This window comes from Mobula birostris, chromosome 8 (assembly GCF_030028105.1).
Source record: "Mobula birostris isolate sMobBir1 chromosome 8, sMobBir1.hap1, whole genome shotgun sequence".
Classification (NCBI taxonomy): Eukaryota; Metazoa; Chordata; class Chondrichthyes; order Myliobatiformes; family Myliobatidae; genus Mobula; species Mobula birostris.
This window is the reverse complement of record NC_092377.1, coordinates 69155273-69182438: the sequence shown is the minus strand read 5'-3', so window position 1 is coordinate 69182438 and position 27166 is coordinate 69155273. Positions and strand designations below refer to the sequence as shown.

Here is a 27166-nt window from a genome sequence, read left to right as displayed (position 1 = left end):
AAGGCCACCAGATCTAACTGCTCTATGCTGCAGCTGAACACACTTCCCACAGGAAACCCCTGATCTTCCACATCCTGTAGCAGTACCATACTACTGCCTTAGTGTATATATATTTATTTACCAGTACCTTCCAGAAATAGAGAAAAAAGTACAACTCTCATCTCAACAGCAGCTCTTTGACCTCTCAGCCTTTCTCAAAATGGTCATTCCCACTATGTGCCTCATTTTTAATATGCATTACATCCTGCTCGCTGCCAATCACACAGGTATTGGTCACCTGCTATTTACATGATTGCTGCCTTATTATGGCTCAGTGTTAAGCAACTCAATTTTAAAATTCTAGGCCTAATTTTCAAATGCTTCTATGGTTTCATTTCCCTCTATCACTGTAATTCCTCAAGATCTAAAATCCTTCAAACTGTCTGCTCTCATCTAAGTCTGGCCTCTTGCTCATTTTCAAATTTAATTATTGCACCTCTGAAAACTGTGCCTTCAGCTACCGAAACACTAAGCTCAAAAATTCTCACTAGCTCTATACATTTCTTTCCTCATTTAGCTGTTCTTTTAATTTTTATAATTAGCTCTTTGGCCAATTTATATCAATTCTTCTGAAATTCCTTAGGGTATTTCTAACTCATTAAAGACACTATATAAATAATGATTATCGTTGTTAGATCCAAGTGATCAGTGAGGAAAGAATTAACAGTAAAGACACGAAGTTTGCATTATGGAGGTGATTTTAGGAGACACTGGGGTCACAAATGATGGAATCAGTGTTTGGCTGGAAAATGTGGCACTAAAAGACTGTGGAAACTATATTAGCCAAAAGATGAAAAGGGGTGCAAAATGAATACTTTGCTAGTAAGACCCATCCATTTGACAATCTGATTTTAAGTTTTTTCAACACACACAAAATGCTGGATCTGTGAAATGTCTTGGCCTCAAACTTCGACTGTTCATTCCACTCCACAGATGCTACCTCACTTGCTGAGTATCTCCAGCATTTTGTGTATGTTGCTTAGAAATAGGTAGTTAGACCCGATTCTCCCTTCATGAGGGCAAAGAAGGAAGAATAATCAGAAACCAGGTAAAGTTCCACAAAACATTGTGGGCAAAAAGTTTTAGGAAGGGAAGATCGCCTCCATCTTTCAGTGGTTGCAGAATGTAACTGGTCCTTTGTGTCTGGAAAACCTGTGCTGCAGCATTCTCCAAATCCAGTGCCTACTGAAAGTATTAACCCCCTTGGAAGTTTTCATCTTTTATTGTTTTACAACATTGAATCACAGTGAACTTAATTTGGCTTTTTTGACACTGATCAACAGAAAAGACTCTTTCATGTCAAAATGAAAACAAATTTCTACAAATTGGTTGAAATTTATTACAATTATTAAACACAAAATAATTGATTGCATAATTACTCACCCCCTTCAAGTCAGTATTTAGTAGATGCACCTTTGGCAGCAATTACAGCCTTGAGTCTGTGTGGATAGGTCTCTACCAGCTTTGCGCATCTGGACGAGGCAATTTTCCCCATTCTTCTGTACAAAACTGTTCAAGCTCTGTCAGACTGCATGGGAAATTCAAAATGCAGAGATGCAAAGGGACTTGGGAGTCCTTGTGCAAGATACCCTAAGTGTTAACCTCCAGATTGAGTCGGTTGTGAAGAAGGCGAATGCAATGTTGGTATTCATTTCTAGAGGTACAGAATATAAGAGCAGGGATGTGATGTTGAGGCTCTCGTGAGACCACACTTGGAGTATTGTGTGCAGTTTTGCGCTCCTTATTTTAGAAAGGATATACTGACATTGGAGAGGCTTCAGAGAAGATTCACAAGAATGATTTCAGGAATGAAAGGGTTACTGTACGAGAAACGTCTGGCAGCTCTTGGGCTGTATTCCCTTGAGTTCAGGAGAATGAGGGGGGATCTCATAGAAACATTCCAAATGTTAAAAAGCTTGAACAGATTAGATATGGCAAAGTTACTTCCCATGGTAGGGGATTCTAGGACACGAGGGCACGACTTCAGGATTGAAGGAGGCCCTTTTAGAACTGAGATGCGGAGAAATTATGTTAGTCAGAGGGTGGTAAATCTGTGGAATTTGTTGCCACAAGTAGCTGTGGAAGCCAAATCATTGGGTGTATTTAAGGCAGAGATAGATAGGTTCTTGATCAGCCAAGGTATCAAAGGGTATGGGGTGAAAGCAGGGGAGTGGGGATGACCGGAAGAATTGGATCAGCCCATGATTGAATGGCTGAGCAGACCGGATGGGCCAAACGTCTTACTTCTGCTCCTATATCTTATGGTCTTATGGGATCAAAGTCATTCTTATGTAGCTTTGGTTTTATACTTGGGGGTCATTGTCTTACTGGAAATCAAATTTTCTCCCAAGTCGCAGTTCTCTTGCAGACTGCACCAGGATTTCTCTGCATTTTGCTGGAGTAATTTCATCCTCTACCTTCACAAGCCTTCCAGGGCCTGTTGCAGTGAAGCATCCCCACAGCACAATGCGGCCAACACCATGCTTCACCGTAGGGATGGTGTGTTTTTGATAATGTGCAGTGTTTGTCAAATGGACAAAAAGCTCGATTTTGGTGTTACCAGACTGTAGTACCTTCTTCCAACTGACTTCAGAGTCTCCCACATGCTTTCTGGCAAACTCTCGCCGAGATGTCATGAGAGTTTTTTTCAACAGTGTGTTTCTCTTGGCCGCTCTCCCATAAAGCTGCAACTGGTGAAGCACCCGGACAACAGTTGTTGTATGCACAGTCTCTCCCATCTTGGCCACTGAAGCTTGTAACTCCTCCAGAGTTGTCACACGACTCTTGGTGGCCTCCCTCAGTAGTCCCCTTCTTGTACGGTCACTCAGTTTTTGAGAACGGCCTGCTCTAGGCAGATTTACAGTTGTGTCATATTCTTTCCAGTTCTTAATGATTGACTTTACTGTACTCCAAGGTATATTCAGTGACTTGGAAATTTTCTTGTATGCATCTCCTGACTTGTGCTTTCAATAATTTTTTAGCAGAGTTGCTTGGAATGTTCTTTTGTCTTCATGGTGTAGTTTTTGCCAGGATACTGACTCACCTGTAGTTCAACCTTCTTCTTCTTCTTTTTAGTTTTATGGCGGTTGACAACCAGTTTTCAGTGCATTACCGCCACCTGCTAGACTTCTTGTGTTCCAACCAAATATGTCCTGGATTTCTTTTCTTTAGACAATCTAGTTCAGCCTGCAGTTCTCTATTAGCAACACTCTGTAATTGCAATTCCTTGTGACTGCTTAATGCGCTCATTAGATAATGCCGCAAACTGCTATTCTTCCCTAATTTTGTCACGTTTTCGTGTAGTTGCATTACCTCGATTACGTTGATTTAATCTATATCACTCGTAAGACTAAAATCGTCTTGTTAAAGAATAGTAATTATCGCACATTATACTTTTAAAATTGCTGTTTTTCCAAGTCTATCTGCTTTTTTTCAGGTTTTCCTTTTCTTGGATCGTAGCCTGCAGTTGTTTACTGAGACCTCGGAGTTCTTCTTCATTTGTTTCCATGTTTTCATTTTATAATCTGAATGTAGATAATTCACTTTGCAACAAATTTCTTTTCCTTTTGTATCCCTGTAATAATTTCCTCCATTTTCCAATCTCTTTCCAACTCACCGTTGTTCTTGTCAGGTACTTCTATTAGTTGTTGGAGTTCTGCACATTTAACCCTGGGCTTCAACCATAAAATCCGAGGATTTTCCTTAAGTTCTGAAACATCTCTTATATTCTTGACCATTTGCAATAAATATACTGCCATTAAGATTCCATCTCCCCCGCCTGTGAACTGTTGATTCTCCATTCAGCGTTTCTTTGACTTCTTTCCACCTAATCCCTTTAATACCAAGATACATTTCTGCAGACTTGACGATAATTTCAATTTTCTCAGTTCTTTTGCTTGTTTGCACTTAACAATTAATTGCATCCACCATAAAAAGCACAAAATCCTTTCTACTCATTAACAGTGTATCCTTATTTTTCATATTACAATTCTCACAATTCACCAGTTTATTATTCCCTATATTTGTTTGCTTGACAGCCTTTTCACCAAATTCTTTCACTGCCTCTGCATAGCTGATTCCTTGAGTTATTTTTACATATTGTATCTCAGCCGCCTTCTTGCTACACATGCACCCTCGAAAAGCTGTGCTGTGTTCCCTCGCCACAACTGCAGCATTTCAGCCTAGCTCCTGCTTCACATTTCCCATATTCATGTTCTCCAGTGCATCTCCCACATCTTTGTTTTCCTCTGCAGACCGCCGCAATGTGCCTGAATTTCTGACATTTATAGTATCTTAAAGGTGGTGGTATATATATTCTAACCGCATAACACATATACCCTAAGTAAATGTTAGTCGGCAATCTCTCTTCATCAAAGTTAATCATTACCGATAAACTATCACACTTTTTCCCGTTTTTTGTAACTTTCAAACGTTTGGCCTCAATAATTTTTGCTCCTTTTATGTTCTGTTTAATCTTATCCATAGTAACTTTTATTGGTATTCCCGAAATAACTCCTCTAGTCCATTTCCTATTGTTGGGTATTGAGAATTGTACTTCTTTGCCATCTATTTTACACAATCTTATCACTTTGCCTTGCTGAGCACTATCCCGACAAATCACTAATAGTGATCCATTTCGTAAAATCTTTGCTCCTTTGATCTCGCCTAAAATTTTGTTGAGCATCTTCGTCAAACGAATTGGGTTCCAATCACCAAAAGATGCCCTGTCTTCACTTCGTTTTATAATTGCTTTAATCTCATCTTCTTTCCATTGTTTTGCTGTCCTGTTTTGATCATCCTCTGACTCCTCAGAGTTTGATATCCCGTACCTCTGCTTTCTTTTCTTCTTCTTTCCATTCTGTTCCTCTTTCCCGCCGACCTCCATCTCTAGTTCCACTCTCGCCAAAAACTTCCTTCAACAGCTTGGCTCTTTGATGTTCTTTCTCTCTACCATTTTCCAGTCACAACTCAACTCCTCTCTCAGCCTATCTTCCCACTCACAACCAGCAGTTGAACCTTCCAGTTACAGGTGTATTTTTACTACAATCAACTGAAACACTTGACTGCACACAGGTGGTCTTCATTTAACTAATTATGTGACTTCTAAAACCAATTGGCTGCACCAGTGATGATTTGGCATGTCATATTAGAGGGGTCATATTAAATGCTTATGCAATCAATTATTTTGTGTTTTATATTTGTAATTAATATAGATTGCTTTGCAGAGATCTGTTTTCACTTTGACACAAAAGAATCTTTTTCTGTTGATCAATGTCAAAAAGCCAAATTAAATCCACTGTGATTCAAAGATATAAAACAATAAAACATGAAAACTTCCAAGCGGGGTGAATACTTTATATAGGCAGTGACTAGTGGGGTACCGCAAGGCTCGGTGCTGGCACCGCAGCCGTTTACAATATACATTAATGATTTAGAGGAAGAAGGGATTAAAAGTAACATTAGCAAATTTGCAAATGACACAAAGCTGGGTGACAGTGTGAAATATGAGGAGGATGTTATGAGAATACAGGGTGACTTGGACAGGTTGGGTGAGATGCAGTTTAATGTGGATAAATGTGAGATTTGGCAAGAACAGGAAGGCAGATTACTATCTGAATGGTGTCAAGTTAGGAAAAGGGGAAGTACAACGAGATCTGGGTGTCCTTGTTCATCAGTCACTGAAAGTAAGCATACAGGTACAGCAGGCAGTGAAGAAAGCTAATGGCATGTTGGCCTTCATAACAAGGGGAGTTGAGTATAGGAGCAAAGAGGTCCTTCTGCAGTTGTACAAGGCCCTGGTGAGACCCCACCTGGAGTATTGTGTGCAGTTTTGGTCTCCAAATTTGAGGAAGGACATCCTTGCTACGGAGGGAGTGCAACATAGGTTCACTGGGTTAATTTCAGCAATGGCAGGAATGACATAAGTTGAAAGATTGGAGCAACTGGGCTTGTATACACTGGAATTTAGAAGGATGAGAGAGGATCTGACTGAAACATGTAAGATTATTAAGGGATTGGACACGCTAGAGGCAGGAAACGTTCCCGATGTTGGGGGAGTCCAGAACCAGAGGCCACAGTTTAAGAATAAGGGGTAGGCCATTTAGAACGGAGTTGAGGAAAAACTTTATCACACAGAAGGTTGTGGATCTGTGGAATGCTCTGCCTCAGAAGGCAGTGGAGGCTAATTCTCTGGATGCTTTCAAGAAAGCGTTAGATAGAGCTCTTAAAGATAGCGGAGTCAAGGGATATGGGGAGAAGGCAGAAACGGGGTACTGATTGTGGATGATCAGCCATGATCACAGTGAATGGCGGTGCTGGCTCGAAGGGCCGAATGGCCTACTCCTGCACTTATTGTCTATTGTATTTAGTTTCATGTTAACGTTTGATTATCAGAGTTTGAAAGCAAAGAGATAGAAAACAGATGTTAGAATCATGAGTATTCTGGTGATGATCAGATGATATTTTATGGAACAGCAGACAACAGCATTAAGTATCTTGAGAACACTGATGTCCAAGTCGCACCTGCCATCTGATGTCATCCAGCTTCCTAAGTAGCAAAAGTTCTGTACTTGTTTTATGTCTTCCCCATTTATTCTCAGCCTGCATATAGGATTCTCCTTCTTTTTGGATATCACTATACATTGTCTTTTTGCAATTGATAGATAGACCCATTTTTGCTCTTTCTTCATCAATTAAGTTTTGTAGTTCTTCCTCCTCCGTACTTGCAATTAACACAGAGTCATCTGCATATCTGAAATTATTGATGTTTTCACCATCAACTTTGATTCCCAAGACGTCTCTTATCTTTTGTAATATGGTTTCACTGTACACATTAAGTAAATCAGGGGAGAAAACACACCTTTGTCTAACGCCTCTCTTGATTTTTGTAAACTGACTCACTTCTTCATCTATTCTTACAGCGGCAGTTTGTTCCCAGTACAGATTTCTGATTAGACGGAGGTCTTTTGAATCTAGATCTAGAGTTTTCTGTAATATTTCAAATAACTTATTGTGCTTCACCTTATCAAATGCTTTTGTGTAGTCGATAAAACAAACAAACAAATCTTTTTGCACTTGAATAGCTCGTTCTGAAAGTATCCTTAACATCAATATTGCGTTTCTTGTACCTTTGTCTTTCACAAAACCACATTGTTTGCCTATTTCAGCTTGTATCTTACTTTCAGCTCTTGTCATCAAAATTCTAAGAAGTATCTTGGTGATATGACTCATTAAACTTATGGTCCTATGTAATTTACATTCTATTGCTCCAGCTTTCTTAGGAAGAGTGATAAATACGGATTTTTTTCATCTCTTCTGGTATTATTCCAGTTTCATAAATTTCATTGATTAAATCAGTAAGTTTTTCAATACCATAATCTTCAAGGGCGATAATTTGTTCTATTACTAATTCATCAGGACCTGCTGCCTTTCCTATCTTCATCTTATTTATTGCATTATGAACTTTAGATTTTAAAATACTTGGACCTTCAATGTTTTTTAATTTCTGGTTTTTCGCCTCGATCGTCTTCAAACAATTCAGTCCATCTGTTCATAATCTCATCTTTTTCCATGATAATGGTACCATCCTTACTTTCAAACATCCACCTGAAGAACAGAGGAGCTTTTTACCAGTGATATTCTGGATTTGTTGATGTAACCTTTTTGGATCAGTAACAGGGATTCTTTCTATTTGCTCACATTCCTGGTTTAACCATTCTTCTTTGGCTTTTTGACATAAACTTTTACCTTTTTTATCCAATGACTTATATTCTGTAGGATTTGCTTTCTTCCGTCTCCTTTCTTCCATTAGATTTTTGATTTCATCTGTCGTCCATTTATTCTTTGTGCTTTTTTCTTTTTTTAGGAATCACTGACTTTGCTGATTCTACCAAGGCATCCTTTAGAGAGTTATATTTCATTTCTACATGATTGCTATCATCTTCAACAGATTCTATTTCTAGATGTTAAAATCTATTCCTTACTTCAATTGTAAATTTTTGTCTTAAGTTTTTTTCTTTAATTAATTGCAAGTAGTCAAGGGATTGTTCAGGTTTTTGTTTCCTTAGTTTTTTAAGTTTTACTTTTACGTGACATACTACTGGGTTATGGTCACTACTACAGTCTGCACCTGAATATGTTTTGCATTGAGTCACTGAGTTTCTAAATCTTTGGTTTATAGTAATAAAGTCAATTTGACTTCCAGTGTTATCACCTGGACTTTTCCAGGTCCACAAGTGTCTTGGATGGTTTTTAAAGTAGGTATTCATAATGACCTGATTATTCATCTTGCACCATTCTACCCATTTCTCACCTCTTTCATTTCTTTCCCCAGTCCAAATTTTCCTATGGTATTTCCTACAGGTACGTCTTTGGAATGTGGGAGGAAACCGGAGTACCCAGGGAAAACCCACGCATTCCACAGGGAGAACGCACAGAACAGCACCGGAATTGAACTCTGGAACCTCGCGAGCTAACCGCCAGCTACACTAATGTTTTCTCCTTATAAATAAAATGCTCAGAATTTCAGGATTACAAGTGGCTAGAATGTCCATGCTCTCATTACAAAGTCACTCAGAAAGGCTCCTGGCACCCTCTTTGGAGCTCCAGCATCAGGTGAACGTGAAACTAAATATTTCTTCAAGCAGCATTTCAAATTGAACAACAGCAGAATTGCACCAATTAATTTTCTGATGGGAAAAGTGTGAACTGTATGAGCACAGGAAACCAAAATGTAGTATGGACAGTATATTTTCAGTGTCAACCTAAAGTTTGTTGACTTATTGCACAAACATTCCTGCTAAGTACTTCATCTTGTAAACCTAGATGGTATCTTGCATTAAACCAACATTTTCCTCTGGATTACATTTCTGGAGGATCTTTAGCACCTGAAAGCACTGCTGAAGTGCTTATCATGTACAATGGATAAGCAATCAAAGTTCACAGGCAATCAAACTAAGTTTGATTTTCTTAAGCAAATTTTACAAATTGTAAGCATTAGTTTGAAACAAAGGATTTTGTTAAAAAAACCATTGTCTGTTTCTGTAGCATGAAACAAACTGAAACTAGTGATATTCTTCTGTTTCTATGAAGAAACACACTGCTAGTATAACGCACATCAACATGGTTCCAAGTAAGATCTATACACGAGTTAAATTTTCAGAATTGTCATGATTTCAAAAACACTTAGCAGCATTTTTACAATCCCTCTCTCTGACCTTTATTCCAAATGACAAAGAAACTCCTGACAAGTTTAAGTGTATGCAAGAAAACCCCCAAAAAACCTCTGTTTAGAGAATACTGAATAGCATATTAAAATGAAACTCAGGTTAGTCAAACACAATGTTAGTACTCTCCAAAGAGTTGGTGCAAATCATGGCACATTTAATTAAACCATCTACCCCAATTCAATATACCACATCTGAGAGATGTGGTGACAATACAATAATAATGATAAAATGCAAATTTCTTACTGTTATGATTCATATTTATACTTGTCTCATACTTAAAAACAACAAAAATATCTCTACTGAGATCTTGGGTGACAGAGACTTTGAGTCAAATTATCTCCCATGTTTTATATTAAATTGCGATTGTTAAGTTCAATTATAAGACTAATCATTGCTATGATTTTAACAACAATGAAATTGTTGGATGGCACATTGGACAGGGGACCCTCTGTAAATACTGACACTCCCAGGGACACCTTTAAATACCAACACACTTCCCAGAGTAAATTATGACTGCTTATGAAGTAATGGGAAGCAAGAATGGTTGGGGCCCGAAGAGATTTTTGCATCATCATTTTGCTCAGATGAGGTACATGAGAGAGGAAGAGTATCAAAGCTTTAGCTTTTTCTTAAGTAGGGCAGCATACACAAGCTAGGTAATAACAAGCCAGTGAGCCTTATGACAGTGGTGTGGAAGTTACTTCAGAAAATTCTAACAGATTAGCTACTTATGTAAAGGCAGGATCTGATCAGGGATAGTTAACATTACTTTGTCCAGGGGAAATCCTGCTTCATTAATTTGATTGCACTTTTTGAGAAGATAAATAAGAAGATTGATGAAAGCAGGGCAGTAGACAAAGTCTCCATGGACTTCAGTAAAGCATTTGACAGGGACCTACCATGAAGGCTGGCCCATAAGATTAAAGCAATGGGATCCAAGGCAAGCTAGTTAAATGAATCCAAAATTGGCTCGGGTGAGTTAGATGTCAGCTGGTAAAATTTAATTCTAATGAGTGTTTTGGGAAATCAACTAGAAGTGAGACATGAGAAAATGCTGATGAACGGAGTTCAGTCCACTGTTCCCTGAAAGTGGCTACAAGAGAAGATGGGATAATGTTAAAGGCATATACCTTCCAGAAAGGTCACGATTGAAGATTCAATTTATTAGCAAGGGTTGTATAAGTGAAATAACCTTGAGATTTGCTTGCTCATATGTAGTCATAAAGGAAGGAACCCTAAAGAACCCAATTACAGAAAAAGAAGAAGAATACAAATAAAAATAACAGATCAACACTCAATGCTCAACGCTCGGGCACTGCTGTCGCAAAAGGCTCCGGGCCAAGACCATGTCACCCAGCGACTCATTCCAGGCCCAGGTTTCGTCGCATGGCCCGAAGCCGCTCTCAAGCTCCTCAAATCAGCTCGGCACCCAAAGTGATCCAACCTCACACTCAGACCAGTTGTACTAGCACCAAATCTCGTCTGCCCGGGCCCCAACTTCTCCTCTTAGCACCTAGAATGATCCAACCTCGCACCTAGGACATCAGAACTCCACCTGCAATGATTCCGCAACACACCATTTCAGCTCATCCCCTGAACTCGTCTTGCCATTGCTAGCCCTCTCACAGCTTGCGGCAATAATTTAGCACAATTTACCTCAGGAAAGGTATTTTTGGTGATGTTTTTAGATGGATTTCTTAGCTTCTTGACTACTAGAAAGCTGTCACACATGTTCAGTAGTGGCATCTTAACCAGAAGTTCACCAGAAAGGGCCAATAAACACTTTGAAGTAATATTTACCCTGCTCATGGACTGTTTGCCCCACTCCCATCAAGGAGGAGACTAAGTAGCATCCACACCACATCCACAAGTCTTAAAAACAGTTATTTTTCCCAAGCAATAAGGATGATCCACTCACTAACCCACCTCTCCACATCCACCACTATGTTATTATTTCCCCTCAGAGTAACCTGATATACATATACTTCAGTGCTGGGCATCAATTTATGGGCAAAAGTTAATCTACGTACACAAGTTATCGTATGTACTTATACTCATTGCGCTTTTTAAAAATTATTGTGTTATTGTGTTTTTTCTTCTGCTGCATTGGATCCAGAGTAAAATTATTTCATTCTCTTTTACACTTGTGTACTGGAAAAGATATTAAACAATCTTTAATCTCTTAAGTTGAGACATAGAATACAAAACTGGTTATTTTATGTTGCAACTTTATAAAATACTGTTTAGACCACACTAAGTATTGTGTGCCTAACTATAGGAATTACTTGTTTTTATCTGGAAAGAGTTCAGATTAGGTTCAGCAGAACATTGTTTGGATTGTAGGACATTAGTTATGGTGAGAGATTGGACTGACTGGGCTATCAGATACTATCACTATGTTTAAGATACATTTAGACAGGTACTTGAATGGGAAAGTCATAGAAGGATACAGATCTAATTTCAGGCAAAAGGGATGAGTGTAGGTGGGTGAAAGGCCTATACTGACATGGCAGTCAAAGGGAACCAAACTCTACGATTACGTGATAACTCAAATATTTACAAAAGAAAACAATTAATCGACTTAAAAAGTATTTTTCAGGAACCAATATGTCTTTTACCTCAGCGGTCCCCAGGTACCGGGCCGCAGAGCATGCGCTACTGAGCCGCGGGAAACGATATGATTTGGCGATATGAGTCAGCTGCACCTTTCCTCATTCCCTGTCACGCACTGTTGAGCTATTACCTGCGCATCGTCCATGTCAGCGCAGGAAGGAGATCAACTCCTCGAGTTTGCAAATGACGACGGGCTGAAAAGTATGTTTGACATAACATCTCTGTCGGCATTCTGGATCAAAGTCAAGGCTCAATATCCTGAGATAGTCAGGAAAGCACTGAAAACGTTGCTTCCATTTCCAACATATCTCTGCGATGAATGTAACAAAAACTAAATTGCGGAATAGACTGGACATAAGGAACCCCGTTCGAGTATCGCTGTCTCCCATCACCCCTCGATAGGACCGTCTTGTTGCAGGAAAGCAAGCCCAGGGCTCCCACTGATTCAGTGATATTGGTGCGTTGCAATGATTCTATAAGTTCATACGGGGAAAATATGCGCTGTGTTTAATATCCAAACGTTACTTAAAATGTTATGATGCCATTGACTTATATAACCATATAACAATTACAGCACGGAAACAGGCCATCTCTGCCCTTCTAGTCCGTGCCGAACGCTACTCTCACCTCGTCCCACCGACCTGCACTCAGCCCATAACCCTCCATTCCTTTCCTGTCCATATACCTATCCAATTTTTCGTTAAATGATAATATCGAACCTGCTTCTGACACTTCTACTGGAAGTTCGTTCAACACTTAGCTCCCCTGTCCTCCCCTGATAATTAACTTGTCGCTATATTCATGCGAGGAAAATGCACTGTGCGTTTAATATTAAATTCGTTAGATAAAGCCTTTTAGAAATGAAATTGAGTGAACGAAATTAGCCACTTATCACCGATATTCCGGTCGTGATTAACACCACCCCCGAACAGAATCGCCAAACACGATTTGTGGAAAAATAATCGGCAGGTGCACGCATGCGCACTGGTTCCCACGCAAGGCTTCATGGTCATTGTGGTCTTTCTCTGGGTAAACCAGTCTGCACTGCAAAAAAGGTTGGGGACCCCTGTTTTACCTGATTTTATTCAGGATTTTACAAAGCTAAAGAAATCACACATTCGGGTAACAATAGGTTATATAGTGTATATGCTGTCCCTTAGCATTATCTACCTTAACATACACCTTAACCCCACACAAATCTATAATAATACAAAGTATAATTGCTTGATATAAAGCTTGTCAATTCAAGATGAGATGCTTGATATAAAGCTTGTCAATTCAAGATGAGATGTCTTACTGTAACTAATGCCATAGGGAATCAGTAACTGCAGCTTAGGGACATTACCTCACTCAAATGCTTGTTTTGAGATGATGTGATTGGTTGGAAGGCCAGTTGTTTATTTCCTGCTTTTAAAGCTGCATCCCTTCTGGCTTGCTCCAGAAGAAGTCTTGCTCGCTCTTTAAGTTCTTCTTGCCTTGTTGCTATCCTCTATATAAAAGAAATCAAATGTTTGGTCATTCACACATCCATGAGCAAGAAATACTCTTTTATCTCTAGTGACAAGATTATAAGTAAAATTTTATGCTATAATAAATAGCAAAGAATACTAAAATGTATCATGTATCTTGGGATAATTCATTCAATATCATTTTATGATCATTAAAAAAATTCAGGGCATTTTTTTAAATTTATTTAAGGGAACTACCAAAATCACTCTTTTTAGTGTTTTGTAGCTCAGCTGTCATAAAATACATTAAAGCCAATTAGAAATTATCCTTTCACAACCATACCACCAGGCAGAAGGTACTGTAGCATTAGGACGTTAGGTTGAGAAAAAGCTTCTTCTCCCAGGCCGTGAGACTACTGATCTCCCTGTTTCCCCCGAGCTCTCATCACATATGAAGCGCCAGTAGAGTTATACTGTTTATTTTTTAACTTGTGACTTAAATGCACTACATGCCAAATGTCAATCTTCTGGAATATATGTTATTATTTGCTAATTTATTTGTGGTGATCTTACTTTATGTGTGCTGTATGAGTTATTTGTACTGTGTTGTGCACCTTAGTCCGGAGCAACATCATTTCGTTTGGTGGTATACATGCATACAGGTGAATGACAATAAATGTGAACTTGAATTTGAATTTTTACAGATTTCAAAAGAATATTGAACAATGCAGCACAGTATAGGCCCTTTGACCCACGTTGTTGTGTCAACCTCTTAACCTACCTCAAGATTCTTTCTTACTTTCCATATAACCCTCTTTTTTTTTTTCTTTCTAAGAGTCCCTTAAATGTCCCTAATGTATTTGCCTCTACTAGCACCCTTAGCAACACATTCTATGCACTTACCACTCTCTATCTCTGGCATCTGCGCTATACTTTCCTCCAACCACCTTAAAAGTATGTCCTCTTGTATCAGTCATTGCCACCCTGGGGAAAAAAAGCACTGGCTATACTCTCTATCTTTGCCTCTAATCACCTTAAAGGGAAAAGCCCTAAGCTCAGTCAATCTTAACTCATAAGACATGTTCTGCAATCCAGACAGCAACCTGATAAATCCTGGCAGCTTTTCTGCAGTTTCCACATCCTTCCTAGAAATGGAACTGAACACAATACTCCCAAGTAAGATCCCAACCAAGGCTTTATACAGCTGCACATTACTTTGAAACCTTGAATTTAATCACTTAACTAATGAAGGTCAACACATAATATGTGTGCTTACCTTGTGCACCAACTTTGAGGGATCTATGGACTTGGACTCCAAGATCTCTATGTTTCTCCACATGCAAAGAATCCTGCCATTAACTTTGTACTTTGTCATCAAGTTTGACCTTCCAAAGTGAATCACTTCACACTTTTCCAGACTGAATTCTTTCTGCCACTTTTCTGCCCAGCTCTGCATCCTGTTTGTGCCAATTTGTAATCTATGACAACTTTTTACACCATGAACAACTCCAGTAACCTTCGTGTCATCTGCAAATTTATGAACACACCTGTCCACTTCCTTACCCAAGTCATTTAGAAAAATCATAGCACAGGGTCCCAGAACAGATCCTTACGGAACACCATTGGGAACACCACCAACCTCCAAGCAGAATAGACTCCATCCACTCACTGCTTTCTATGACAAGCCAACACGGAATCTATACATTCATGTTTCCCTGGATCCCATGCCTCCTGACTTTCTGAATAAGCCCACCATGGGGAACCTTGTTGAACATCAAGGGTTCCTACACCCTACCATCCTTTCCCGGCCTCAGTGGGGACAAATCCATCCAGAATTACATGCAGTGCTCTCTAACCAACTTCCACATTTTCACTGTAGTTGTCCTGAAAAGATCTGCTCCCAAGTTCTTGCCTAACAGCATCATAATTAGCCCTCCCCCTATTAAATACTTTCCCATACCTCCTGCACCTATCCTCATCCAAGACCATGGTCAAGGTCATGAAATTGTGGTTACTGTCTCCAAAATTCACCCACCAGAAGATTTGTGACCTGACCAGGTTCAATGCCTAGCAGTAGATTCAATATATCTTCTCCTCCAGTCAGGCTATCCACATATTGTGTCAGGATTCCTTCCTGGAAACAGCAAACAAATTTTGCCCTGCTGAACCTCCTGCACTAAGGAAGTGCCAATCAATATCAGGGAAGTTGAAGTCACTATGACAACCGTTATCTTAACACCATTCTGAAATCTACTTACTGATCTGCTCCGTATTATCTTTATTGCATTTGGTGGGGGGGGGGGTGTGGAGGAGAGCTATAGAATGATAGAATACTCCCAATAGAATGATATGCTCCTTTCCTTTTCTCTTCCTTCCACCCATATTGACTCAGTGGATGTCCCACCATGAAATCCTCTCTTTCTGCAGCTGCAGTACTATGCCTGATTAGCAATGCTACTCCCAACCTCTTAACTCCCTCCCTAGAACATCTTTTTGAACATCTACACTCTGGAACATTCAGCAGCCATTTCTGCCCTTGTGATAGCCAGGTCTGTGTAATAGCCATTACGCCATAATTCAACAGACTAGTGATCCTTGCTCTAAATTTATCACCCTTGTACCCGAGGTTTTTTCCTGCATGAAAGTAATCACAAAGCAACCCATCCACCTGACTGCAGTTATGTCCTATCCACTGCCTATCCTTCCTCACAGTCTCTCTGACAATCACATATAACTTTACACCAACTGCTTCATCATCTAACCTATCACTCTGGTTCCCATCCCTCTGCCAAAGTAGTTTAAACCCTCCCCAGCAGCTCAAGTAAATCTGCCCTCAAGAACATTGGTCCTTCTCGAGTTCAGGCGTAACCTGACCTTTAGGTACAGATAAGGGATTACTTAGAAGAGACCCTAATCATCCACAAATCTGCCCCCTGCACAAATTCTTCAGCCATGATTCACCTGCAATCCTGAGATCACTACCTTGAGATCCTGCTTTTCAGCTTCCTTCCTAGCTCCCAATATTCACTCTTCAGGACTTCATCCCTTTTCCCAGCTATGTCATTGATACCATGTTTAACAGGCTGGCTCCCACCCCACCCCCCCAACCTTTAAGAGTGCTATGGGCTCAATCTGAGATGTCCTTGACTCTGGCAACTAGGAGACAACATGCATTCAGCAGTCTCTTTCACTTCCACAGAATTTCTTGTCTGCTCGCCTAACTATGACCCTTGTACCCGAAGAATCCCCTATGACCACCGCTCTTCTCTTCCCTTCTGAGCCAGATTCAGTCCCCTATTACTGCAGCTTTCCCCTAGTAGGTTGCACTGCTCCCACCCCACCCCCAAAGCAGTGTACTTGTTACTGAGGGGAACTCATGGGTACTCTGCACTGTCTGCCTATTCCCTTTGCCCCTCTTGACAGGCATCCAGCGACCTGCCTCCTGCAACTGAGGTTTTAATGCCTCCCTGTAGCTCCTATCTATCAACTCCTCATTCTCCCAAATGATCCATAAGTCATCTGGCTCCCTAATGTGATCTCCTAGTAGTTACAGCTGGATGAACTTCTTGCGGGTGTAGCTATCAGGGACACTAGAGGCCACCCTGACTTTCCACATCGTGCAAGAGGAGCCCACCATTGCCCTGGGTCCCCTTCTTCCCAGACTACCAAAAGTTTCAACATTTTGCTTATTTAAAATTTGGAACTCAACAATTTGGGACTGAAATTTAATTGAATTTCTTCAAACTTGGGTTCATTGATGAATAAGACCATTTAATCAAAGCTATGTATGAAAAATGTTTAAAAGAATTAAACACTTAGTTGCTTACAGTCTTGGTCTAGGCTTTCTGAGGAGTGAGGTGAATATGTTCAGCATTCCACATGTATTACTAACCCTCATTTAACATGTAGTACAGTTTATTTGAATTTCACGTAACTAAAAAGCTAATGAAGAGGCATAGTCATAGTCATACTTTATTAATCCCGGGGGAAAAAATGGAAAGAAAAGGGAGGAAATAGATGAGAGAAAACTGACAAGCTATATCAAAGTAAGTTGCAGAACATCCATGATATACAAAAAGAATAGTTAGGAAGACTGTGGAAACCCCGAGAAGGAGAGACAAGGAAATTAATAATGAGAAACAAGGAAATGGCAGTAAATTAATCCAATACTTTTCATCAATATTCAGTGGACGTTACTGTAAATACCGCAAAGATGAGCTAGTATTCAAAGAGCATGGATGAACTAGAAATAAGTATTCAATCATCTAATGAGACTAAAGACAGATAAGTTGCCAACACCCAACAACTTGGACAAAAGGACTTTATAAGAAATGGCTGCAGAAAGTGAAGCAATTGGTTGAACTTTTTTCAAATTTCAATTAGTTGTAGGATGGGAAAACTACAAAATCAATTCTCTTTTTTAAGAATGGTGTAAGACAAAAAGCGGAAAACTATAGATCTGTCAAAATAACTTCAGCCACTGGCAAGATGAATCTGGACAAAAGTGCCAGTCATTTAGAAAAGCTTGCTGCAGTTAAATTGAGTCAACATCATTTTACAAAAGGTAAATCATATTTTATAAATTTGTCAAAGTGTTTCAAAGATATAACAAGCAGAAATGACAGAAGGTAATTTATAGCTACTGTGCATTTGGATTTCCAGAAGACATTTAACAAGGTATCACATAAAGGTCAAATGCACAATTTCAGAGCTCATGATGTAAGCGGAAGAGCGTTAACACGGACTGAAAAATGGTTATTATACAAAAGACAGAAAAAATTTATTTTACTCATGCTGGTAGGGTGTATCTCAAGGATAAATCAAGTGGAGTAAGTCAAGGATAAATTCTTGGCTCTAAATTATCTTCTAATTATTTTAATGACCTGGAGGAATGAATGCAAGGTATCCAAGTCTGCTGAAGACACTAAACTAGGTGGAAGGTCAAGATGCAATGATGATATCTAGACACTGAAACAGGATATAGGTAGACAGGATGTGTAGGGGAAAGCTTGGTGTGGAGCTTATGTGAGAAAACGAGGTCACGCACTTCAGTAAGAGGAGTCAGAAGGTAGACCATCATCTAAAAGGTGGAGAATTGCAAATTAGTTAAATACAGAGAGATCGATTATTTTTATGCATGAATCACAATTAGGTAGGTTCAATGAGTAGTCAAGAAAGTAAATAGCATACTGATATTTATTGTGTAGGATCTGAACGCTAGAGACAGGGAAGTATTGCTACAATTGTACAGGTTGTTGATGAAGCCACATCCGTGGTACCGTTCTTTGTTTTAGTCTTCTTATTTAGAAAAAACTGGAGGCAGTCAATTAAACGTTCCACAGGTTTAGTTGAGGGATGAAAGGGTTGTCCGAATACTAGCAGCTACGTTTGTTGGGCCAGTATTCTTAGCAGTTAGGGGAAATGAGGGGATGATCTTATGAAACATACAAGGTCCTAAGAGCACTTTGAGAGTGTAGAAGGGGAGCACATTTAGAAGGTGGTGGTCATTTTTCATATTTTCTTGTGGAGAAGAATTACCAAAATGTTCTTTGGATTGGAGGAATTCAGCTATAGGAAGAAAACTAGATAGGCTGCGTTTGTTTTCCTTGGAATGAAGGAGGCTGAGAGGAGACCTTTTGGAGGTATATAAAATATTAAGAGGGACAGAATAAATTGTTAGCATCTGTTTGCCATGGTAGGGTTATCAAAAACAAGAGAGCATCGCTTGAAGGAGAGATCTCTTTCTAAAGGGGATCTAAAGGGATCTTTTTAAAACCGGGATGATTGGTATCTGAAATGCACTGTTAGAGGAGGTGGAAGAATCAGATAAAATCACTATATGTAAGAGTGTCAGAAAGACAGTTGAAAAGGCAACAACATAATGTGGATAAATGGTATTATTGCAAGAACACTGGCATGGACATGATGGGCTGAATGGTCCGTTTCTGTGCAGCTGAACTCTGTGACTCAATGAGGCGATAGATACATTTTGGAATGACCAGGAAATTTAGGGCTGTGGAGAACGAGCAAAGAAAAGGAGTTGAAATCTGGAGCAGATAAGGCATTATCATGTTTGAGAGGAATGCAGTTATTCCTGTTCCTTTTTTCTTGTACAGAATTCAATAGATGAAGGTTCACTAAATAAGTAGGTTCAAAAGTGGAAAAATGGAATAATCATAAGAATCCAGATTGATAAATCTACTCTGTTATAATGCTCATGTTTGTAATTCTGATTCTGTATTTTATTTCTAATTGACAAATCAGGTTTTTTTTTAAAAAATAAGGGAAGTAATAGTCATGAGTTGTGATTTACACTTTTGCCATCAGGCTTAAGAGGCCATGCATCATGTTCCAAAACAAAGCACCACTATGTAAGTAGCACCATGCTGTCATATGTTCCACGCTATCTAATGTTGTTTTATTCAAAAGATTGATTTCAGGATTTAATCTGGAGAAAAGACTTAACTATTAAATAAAAAACAATTCATATTGAAGTAAGATTGAAATAAAGATCTCAATTTATGCTCCCATTATTCCGGACAAGTTACTTGTAAATTTTTAACTAAAAACTAAACAGACTGAAGAAATGCACTTGACATCTAATAGCAATAAATTGACAGGGATCAATTACATTAAATTTTGAACAAGTCTGTTGTCACACTTCAGCACTACTAACCTTTATGGGCAAGGTGCACCCCTTGTAAGATCTCTTGCTCAATCTCTAAAGCATCTTCATAAAGTGTCAAGCAAGTGCATGGGTTCACGAATTGCCTATTTCCCTACAGTGAGGTGGTTTGCACAAGTAGAATGGGAATCCACAAAGCAAATTTTACATTTAATTTTCATCTGTTAGCACAGGACTATGATTCTGCATAAGATAAACACTGTGTGACCTGCTGGTGGGTGTGGTTATGGGGGAAAATACTTCACAAAATAAGCAATAAAAATGAGCTGCTCTTTGGGGTGCTTAATTTTCTCAAAACAGGTAGACTGCTCTATTCCTAAGGACATATAACCAGTTAAATGTATCGCATTTTTCATTTCTAATTAGCAACAACTACAAAAGAAAATTACTTGCATCATGATTTACTGCATCATCTAGTGAACTGTTTGTTTTCTTTTCCAAAGATTGTAACTTCAACTAATTGCCTTTATTTTTTTTTCCTGTTTGCTCGATAAAGACCGCCAAAGTTTTATGTAATCTAACTCTGCTCTCTTTCAAAAGCAGACCCTGCAAAACAGATCATCGCATTCTCTAGGATTCAATTCCATCAGCCATTGCTCTGCCCAATTTATAAACTGAAATATATCATCTGAGGCCTAAGACTACCCTCTCTCAGCAGTGCCAATTTTCCTCTCATCAGAAAATTTACCAAACATATTACCTAATCGAATGTATTAACATATACAGCAAAAGGATCCAAGCACCGATCTTCAGGCTTTACTATCACCCTCTGTCTTCTTTCACTAAACCAACTTTGGATCCAATTTTGCTTTAAGCCTGTCTTACTTTCCTTTTGGATCAGCCTTCCATAAAGGTTAACTGAAGTCCATGTATACCGTATCAACCATGCTGTACTCAAAACATTTATTTATCCCTTCAAAAAAACTCAGACAGTATCTCCCACCAACAAATCCATGCTGATATTCCTCTGCCTTTCCAAGTGCAGATTAATTCTGCACCTCAGATTTTTTTTTCAAAGTATTAAGCGAGAGAGTACTAAAAAGATTTAAGAGAATGGTAGAGGGACTGGAGAGTTTGAGTTTTTAAGACAGGCTGGATAAACTAGCATTTTTTTCCTCTAGAGCATACAATACTGAGGGGTGACCTTAAAGAAGGTTATAATCATGAGGGCATAGATAAAATGAATAACCAGTATTCCCCTAAGTCAAGGAGGGGGTCCATAGTCTATAACTGGAGCGAATAGGTTTAAAGTGAAAGGGTAAAGATTTCAATGGGATCTGAAGGGCAATTTCTTTTCATACAAAAGGCGGTGCATATCTGGAACGAGCTGCCAGAGGAAGTGATAGAGGGCGTACACTTGCAGCATTATGACTAGTACATGGATAGGGAGCTTTATTGGGAGAAAAGTTGAATGCAGACAACTGAGTGCATACAAGTTAGGGTGCCAAGGTAGAGTCGTGGTTAGCACAATGCTTTACAATACAGGTGACTCGGGTTCAATTCCTGCTGCTGCCTGTAAAGAGTCTGTACATTCTCTCAATGGCTGTGTGGGTATCCTCCAGGTGCTCCGCTTTCCTCACTCAGTCCAAAGTTCAGTCCCACAGCACTGGATGGACAGTCATTAATCAGGTTGCCTCGTGATTAGGGTTAGTTTAAATCAGGGGATTACTGGGCAGTGCAGCTCAAAGGACCAGAAGGACCTGCTCTGTGCTGTATCTCAGTAAATAAATAAATATGGGATTAGCTCAGCCAGGCACCTTGGTCGGCAGGAATGAGTTGGGCCAAAGGGATTGTTTTCCTTCCACTGATTTTATCCTTTCTGTCACTCTTTCTGTCCTCTAGTCATATTGCACCTCATCTGCGGCCAGCAGAGATTTAAATATTTTTGACAGTCATTATCCCTCAACCATCAGCTTCTTGAACCAAAGCAGTTAACTTCTCTCACTCCAATACTGAATTGATTCCACAACTTATGGACTCATTTTCAAGGACTCTACAACACGTTCTGAATATTATTACATTTTTTTTTTATTTGCTCAATCTATGGTCTTTTGCACATTGGTTGTTTGTCTTTATGCGGTTTTTCATTGATTCTATTGTGTTTTTGTATTTACTGTAAATACTCACAAGAAAATGAATTTCAGGGTTAATATATATGGTGACATATATGCACTTTATTCACTTTGAACTTTGAAATATTTCCGTCAATCTCCTTCATTCTCTCAGCAATCTCCTCCATTGCCTCATCAGCAGCCTGTATGGGACTTGCTTTATTATTTTTATGTACTTGTATACTGAGATACAGTAAAATGCTTTTTTTTAAAATGTACCACATTTAATAATTCATTGCATATGAATCATGTCATATGCAAGTACATCTTGATAGTAATAAGGAAAACAGCGTGCAGAAGATAATGTTGCAGCTACAGTGAAAGTGCAGTGCAGGTAAACAAACAAGTTACAAGGGCCACAATAAGATAGACTAGCAAATCAAAAATTCAGGCTCTGGGGATTTCCCCAACTCAATGCCCACCAAGATGTGAAACTGGATCATATTCATCTTCATCTGGATCCTGGTTCCATGTAAAATATTCTCAATCAGAGAGATTTAACTTGAGACAAGACTTAAGAAAAATGCTATGCTTTTTGGCACTTCCATTTGTGGCAAATTACCTTGCTTGGCAATGAATGCTAATTGTAAACACCACAAAACTGGACCAAAGAATTAACTTTCCTTATATGGAATGTGTATAAATCATCTGACTCTATTAACTTAATATTACGATAACATTGCGGAATTGGACAATTAATTCATTTGCTTTGGCCACGGTAAATAACAAGTAAACATTCAATTGCATTTTCAGAGTCATTGAGCCTGACATGAAGAATTAGTGACAGTATAAACAATATAAAACACTCATGGATGCTTTAGTTCTCCATTGATTATCGACTGTTGTTGATAACAGAACATTTTACCTCTGATTAGAGCACATGTGTACCACTGATTATTTACTTAGAGATACAACATGGTATCTGGCCCAACAAGGCCACACGGCCAAATTACACCCATGTAACCAATTAACCGAACAACCCGTACGTCTTTTGAAAGTGGGAGGGAATTGGAGCACTTAGAAGAAACCCACACAGTCATAGGGACTCCTTACAGTGGTGGAATTCAACTCAGGTTATTGACGTTATAATAGTTCCACACAACCTCCAATCTCTGTATTAAAAATATATTTCTGACATTCCCCTATACTTTCCTCCAATCACCTGTCATATTAGCCATTTCTGCCCCGGGAAAAAATCTCTGGTTCTCCACTCGATCTAAGCCTCTTATTATATTGTACATTGTACAATCAATTCACCTCTCACCCACCCTCCTTCACTCCCAGTTCACTCAATCTTTCCTCATAAGATAAGATCTCTAACCCAGGCAACATCCTGATAAATCTCCTCTGCACCCTCTCTCAAGTTTCCATATCCTTCCTGTAATGAGCCAACTAGAACTGAATCCAATATTCCAAGTGTGGTCTAACCAGCATTTTATAGAGTTGTAACATTACCTCACGGCTCCTGAATTCCCCAACTAATGAAAGCCAACACACATTTTGCCTTCTTAACAACCTTATCAACTTATGTGGCCACTTTGACGAATCTATGGAAATGAACTCCAAGATCCCTCTGTTCCTCACATTGCTAAGAATCCTGCCATTAACCCTACATTCTGCCTTCAAATTCAACCTTACAAAGTGAATCACTTCACACTTTTCCGTGTTGAGCTCAATCTGATTAAACTCAATCAGATGTCGATCTGCAATCTGTCAATGTCCTGTTGTAACTACAACAACCTTCTACACTATCTACAACAACACGGACCTTCATGTCTTGGACAAACTTATTAACGCACCCTTCCACTTCATCTAAATCGTTTCCAGAAATCACGAAGAGCAAGAGTCCCTGAACATAGAAACATAGAAAACCAACAGCACAATATAGGCCCTTCAGCCCACAAAGTTGTGCCGAACATATCCCTACTTTAGAAATTACTAGGGTTACCTATAGCCCTCTATTTTTCTAAGATCCATGTACCTATCCAAAAGTCTCTTAAAAGACCCTATCATATCTGCCTCCACCACTGTTGCCGGCAGCCCATTCCATGCATTCACCACTCTCTGCGTAAAAAACTTACCCCTGACATCTCCTCTGTACCTACTCCCAAGCACCTTAAACCTGTGCCCTCTTGTGGCAGCTATTTCAGCCCTGGGAAAAAGCCTCTCACTATCCACACAATCAATGCCTCTCATCATCTTATACACCTCTATCAGGTCACCTCTCATCCTCCGTCGCTCCAAGGAGAAAAGGCCGAGTTCACTCAACCTGTTTTCATAAGACATGTTCCCCAATCCAGGCAACATCCTTGTAAATCTCCTCTACACCTTTTCTATGGTTTCCTGTAGTGAGGAATAACACAGATCCCTGTGGAATAACACTGGCCACCGACCTAAAGGCAAAATACACTCCATCTAGAACCACCCTTGGCCTTCTATGGGCCATTACACTAACAGCTATGCTACTGTGCATCCCGATGATGCTCCCCTATTTTTGGATTCTGTTTACTCCTCTTTCATTTTCCTTTCCTGCAACCAAGTACCCAGAATTCGATTGAAAGTAGAGGTGAGAGTGGTGTGGGGCGGGGGGGGGGGAGAGTGAAAAAAATCCAAATTTGGATCCTTTCAATGCCAATTTATACAGTGCAGTCTCAATTGGATGTTTCAGGTTCATTTTGCAAAATGTCGAAGAATGTCAGATAGTATAAAGAGGAAATAATTATCCAAATTGTAGACTAGATGAATATCCTGATGTCCCTACTTTTAAAGCAAGCTTTAGCCTAAAAGAATCAACAAATTATGAGCCAATTCAGTAAGCAAGCTCATTATCGTAGTCTTTCTCTCACCTTTTCTTCAGTGACTTCTTCCATTTGTTGGGAAGAGTTGAGCTAAACCCCAAAGAAGAAAAAAAAGAGTAAATGATGACTTTTCTTACAAAAAATGAATGAATGAATTAATGAATGAAGTTTTCACAGCAAGATGTATCTGATAGAAAAATTATAATAATTCAGCCTTGCCTCTACATTTTGGTTCTGTTGTCCTGAATGATTCAAATGTGTGCTGACATTTTCCGCTGATGGTTCATTTTCTGAATATTGCAATGTTGCATGTTTTTTCTTAATGAGATCTGCATCCTTGTTGTAACAGAAACCCAATTTATGGACTGGTGGTGTGACGGCTCTTCGAACAGGAGAAGTGGGTTCTGGACTTCTGCTCTTTGTACTCTCTGAATACTGAGGCTTCCCATGCTCATGGTCATAGCTGCTACTAGTGTTTCCTGAAATTTTGTGTCTTTCTGTTACAATATCTTCATATACAGGTGATGGTACTTTATATTCCTTTTCATCACTGTCATTCGACAAGTCATTTAGGATGGTAGTATCTACTTTCAATAGTTTTCTTTTGTTTAATGATGGCAGTACTTGCTCTTGTGGCAGTGATTCTTCTACGTTTTCATTTTTTCTGTTATCCTCCAATGCAGAACTTCTTAAACTATTCTGTTCATGAAGGTCATGAATATGCACCTCAGCATCAGTTTTAGTTCTTTGTGAGGAAGATATTGTTGTATTTCTATTCAAATGACCATCAGTTGTCTGATGTTGACTTTGTGACTCGCCAGCAACATCACTGATAAAGATACCTTTTTCCTGAGATGAAGCATCAAGTAATATGTCACTGGGTTGCGGTGCAACTGGTTTAACTTCATTTATCTCTGCATAAAATTGCTCCTGATCAATAGAGCTGTTTGTATCAGTTTCAAAGTTACCAACTTTGTATTTGCTTTTACTGCTGTTTTCTTCAATCTGCACAACATTTAGTTCCTCCCCACTGAAATGCGCCCTTATTTGATAAAGGTATGTCATAACAGACAGTTTATCAGGAATGGCCAACAAAACCATATCTGCAGGCTCCAATAAACGTGATATTCCCAGGCTTGCAAAACCATCATAAGCCTATGAAAGACAATAGCAGCAATTAGTCATTGTGATTGTTAGAATAACTTTATGCAGCTGAAATAGTTGTAACAAATGAAGTTATACAAAAAGACAACATTCATTAGTTCAATAGTAATAAACAAACTTTATTTTATTAATCTACATGCTATTTCAAATTTGTAAAGTAAATGATTTTGTTATTTCATGTTGACTTGCTCTATGTACCTGGATACTATGACAGAGAATTGCAAAGAAACATTTTTGTGCAATATATTTGGAGACTTCTTTTCTGCAAGTTATAATAGGTAAATTACACAATCACATTTATGTTGCACACATGCAAGTCTATAAATTAATTTATACTTCGCTTGACTGTACCAGTGCAACAAAATGTACACAAGAAAATCTTTGCACCTGACCTTCAAGGATAGAAACTCATCACATTAATACGTTAATTTCCTATCACTGATCCCAAAGAAAAAGTAAAAAGAAAATCAAGAGTTTATGCACTATTTGATTATAATACAGTTGTAGATTATGTCACTAACACAATTAGGGCAATGCTAATAACTTGTTACACTTCCCTGGTATTAATTTATTCTTCAAATGAAAACAATTTTCATAAATGCATGATTAACAATCCAAAACAACCAGACACATTTTTAAAAAAGGAAGAGATAAACAGGTTATCAAGACCAAGGAAGAACATCAATATAAGCCTGCATATAGTAAAAACTAGTTATATAGCATTTGAAACATTGTTTAAAATAAAATGCACATAGGCCTCTGAGACAATAAAAGGAGGATCATGTAAAGCTTCAAGATGAATTACGAAGTGGAGAATAAAAGAAGAAAGAGGACTTAAGATTTTAGACTGTTGGAGCTAGATAGTGGTAAAGGAAATAAAATGATGCAAAGATTTCCAAGGGAAGGTCGAAATGCAGAGTTGAGCTCGCAATCAGATCAGCCATAATATTATTAAATGGCACAGCAAGCTTGAGGGGACAATTCCTGCTATTACTTTTTTTTGGTGTATGCATTTAAAGAGGTGCCTTGGCAAACAAATGGAGAAATTGAAGAAAAGGAATTATTACCAACCAAGGCCAAA

The 27166-nt window shown here is 38.9% G+C and overlaps 1 protein-coding gene across 3 annotated transcripts in view; it reads right to left on the bottom strand.

Moving 5' to 3' along the window:
• Positions 1–27166, bottom strand: part of ehbp1 (EH domain binding protein 1) — a 438810-nt gene that overhangs the window by 148002 nt on the left and 263642 nt on the right. For all 3 annotated transcript variants that reach the window (XM_072265404.1, XM_072265403.1, XM_072265405.1), the window contains exons 13-15: positions 25141–26076; positions 24970–25011; positions 13225–13368 (exon numbers count right to left, since the gene is read on the bottom strand). In XM_072265404.1, coding sequence (XP_072121505.1) covers positions 13225–13368; positions 24970–25011; positions 25141–26076 — 1122 coding nt within the window. The remainder of the gene's footprint in view (positions 1–13224; positions 13369–24969; positions 25012–25140; positions 26077–27166) is intronic.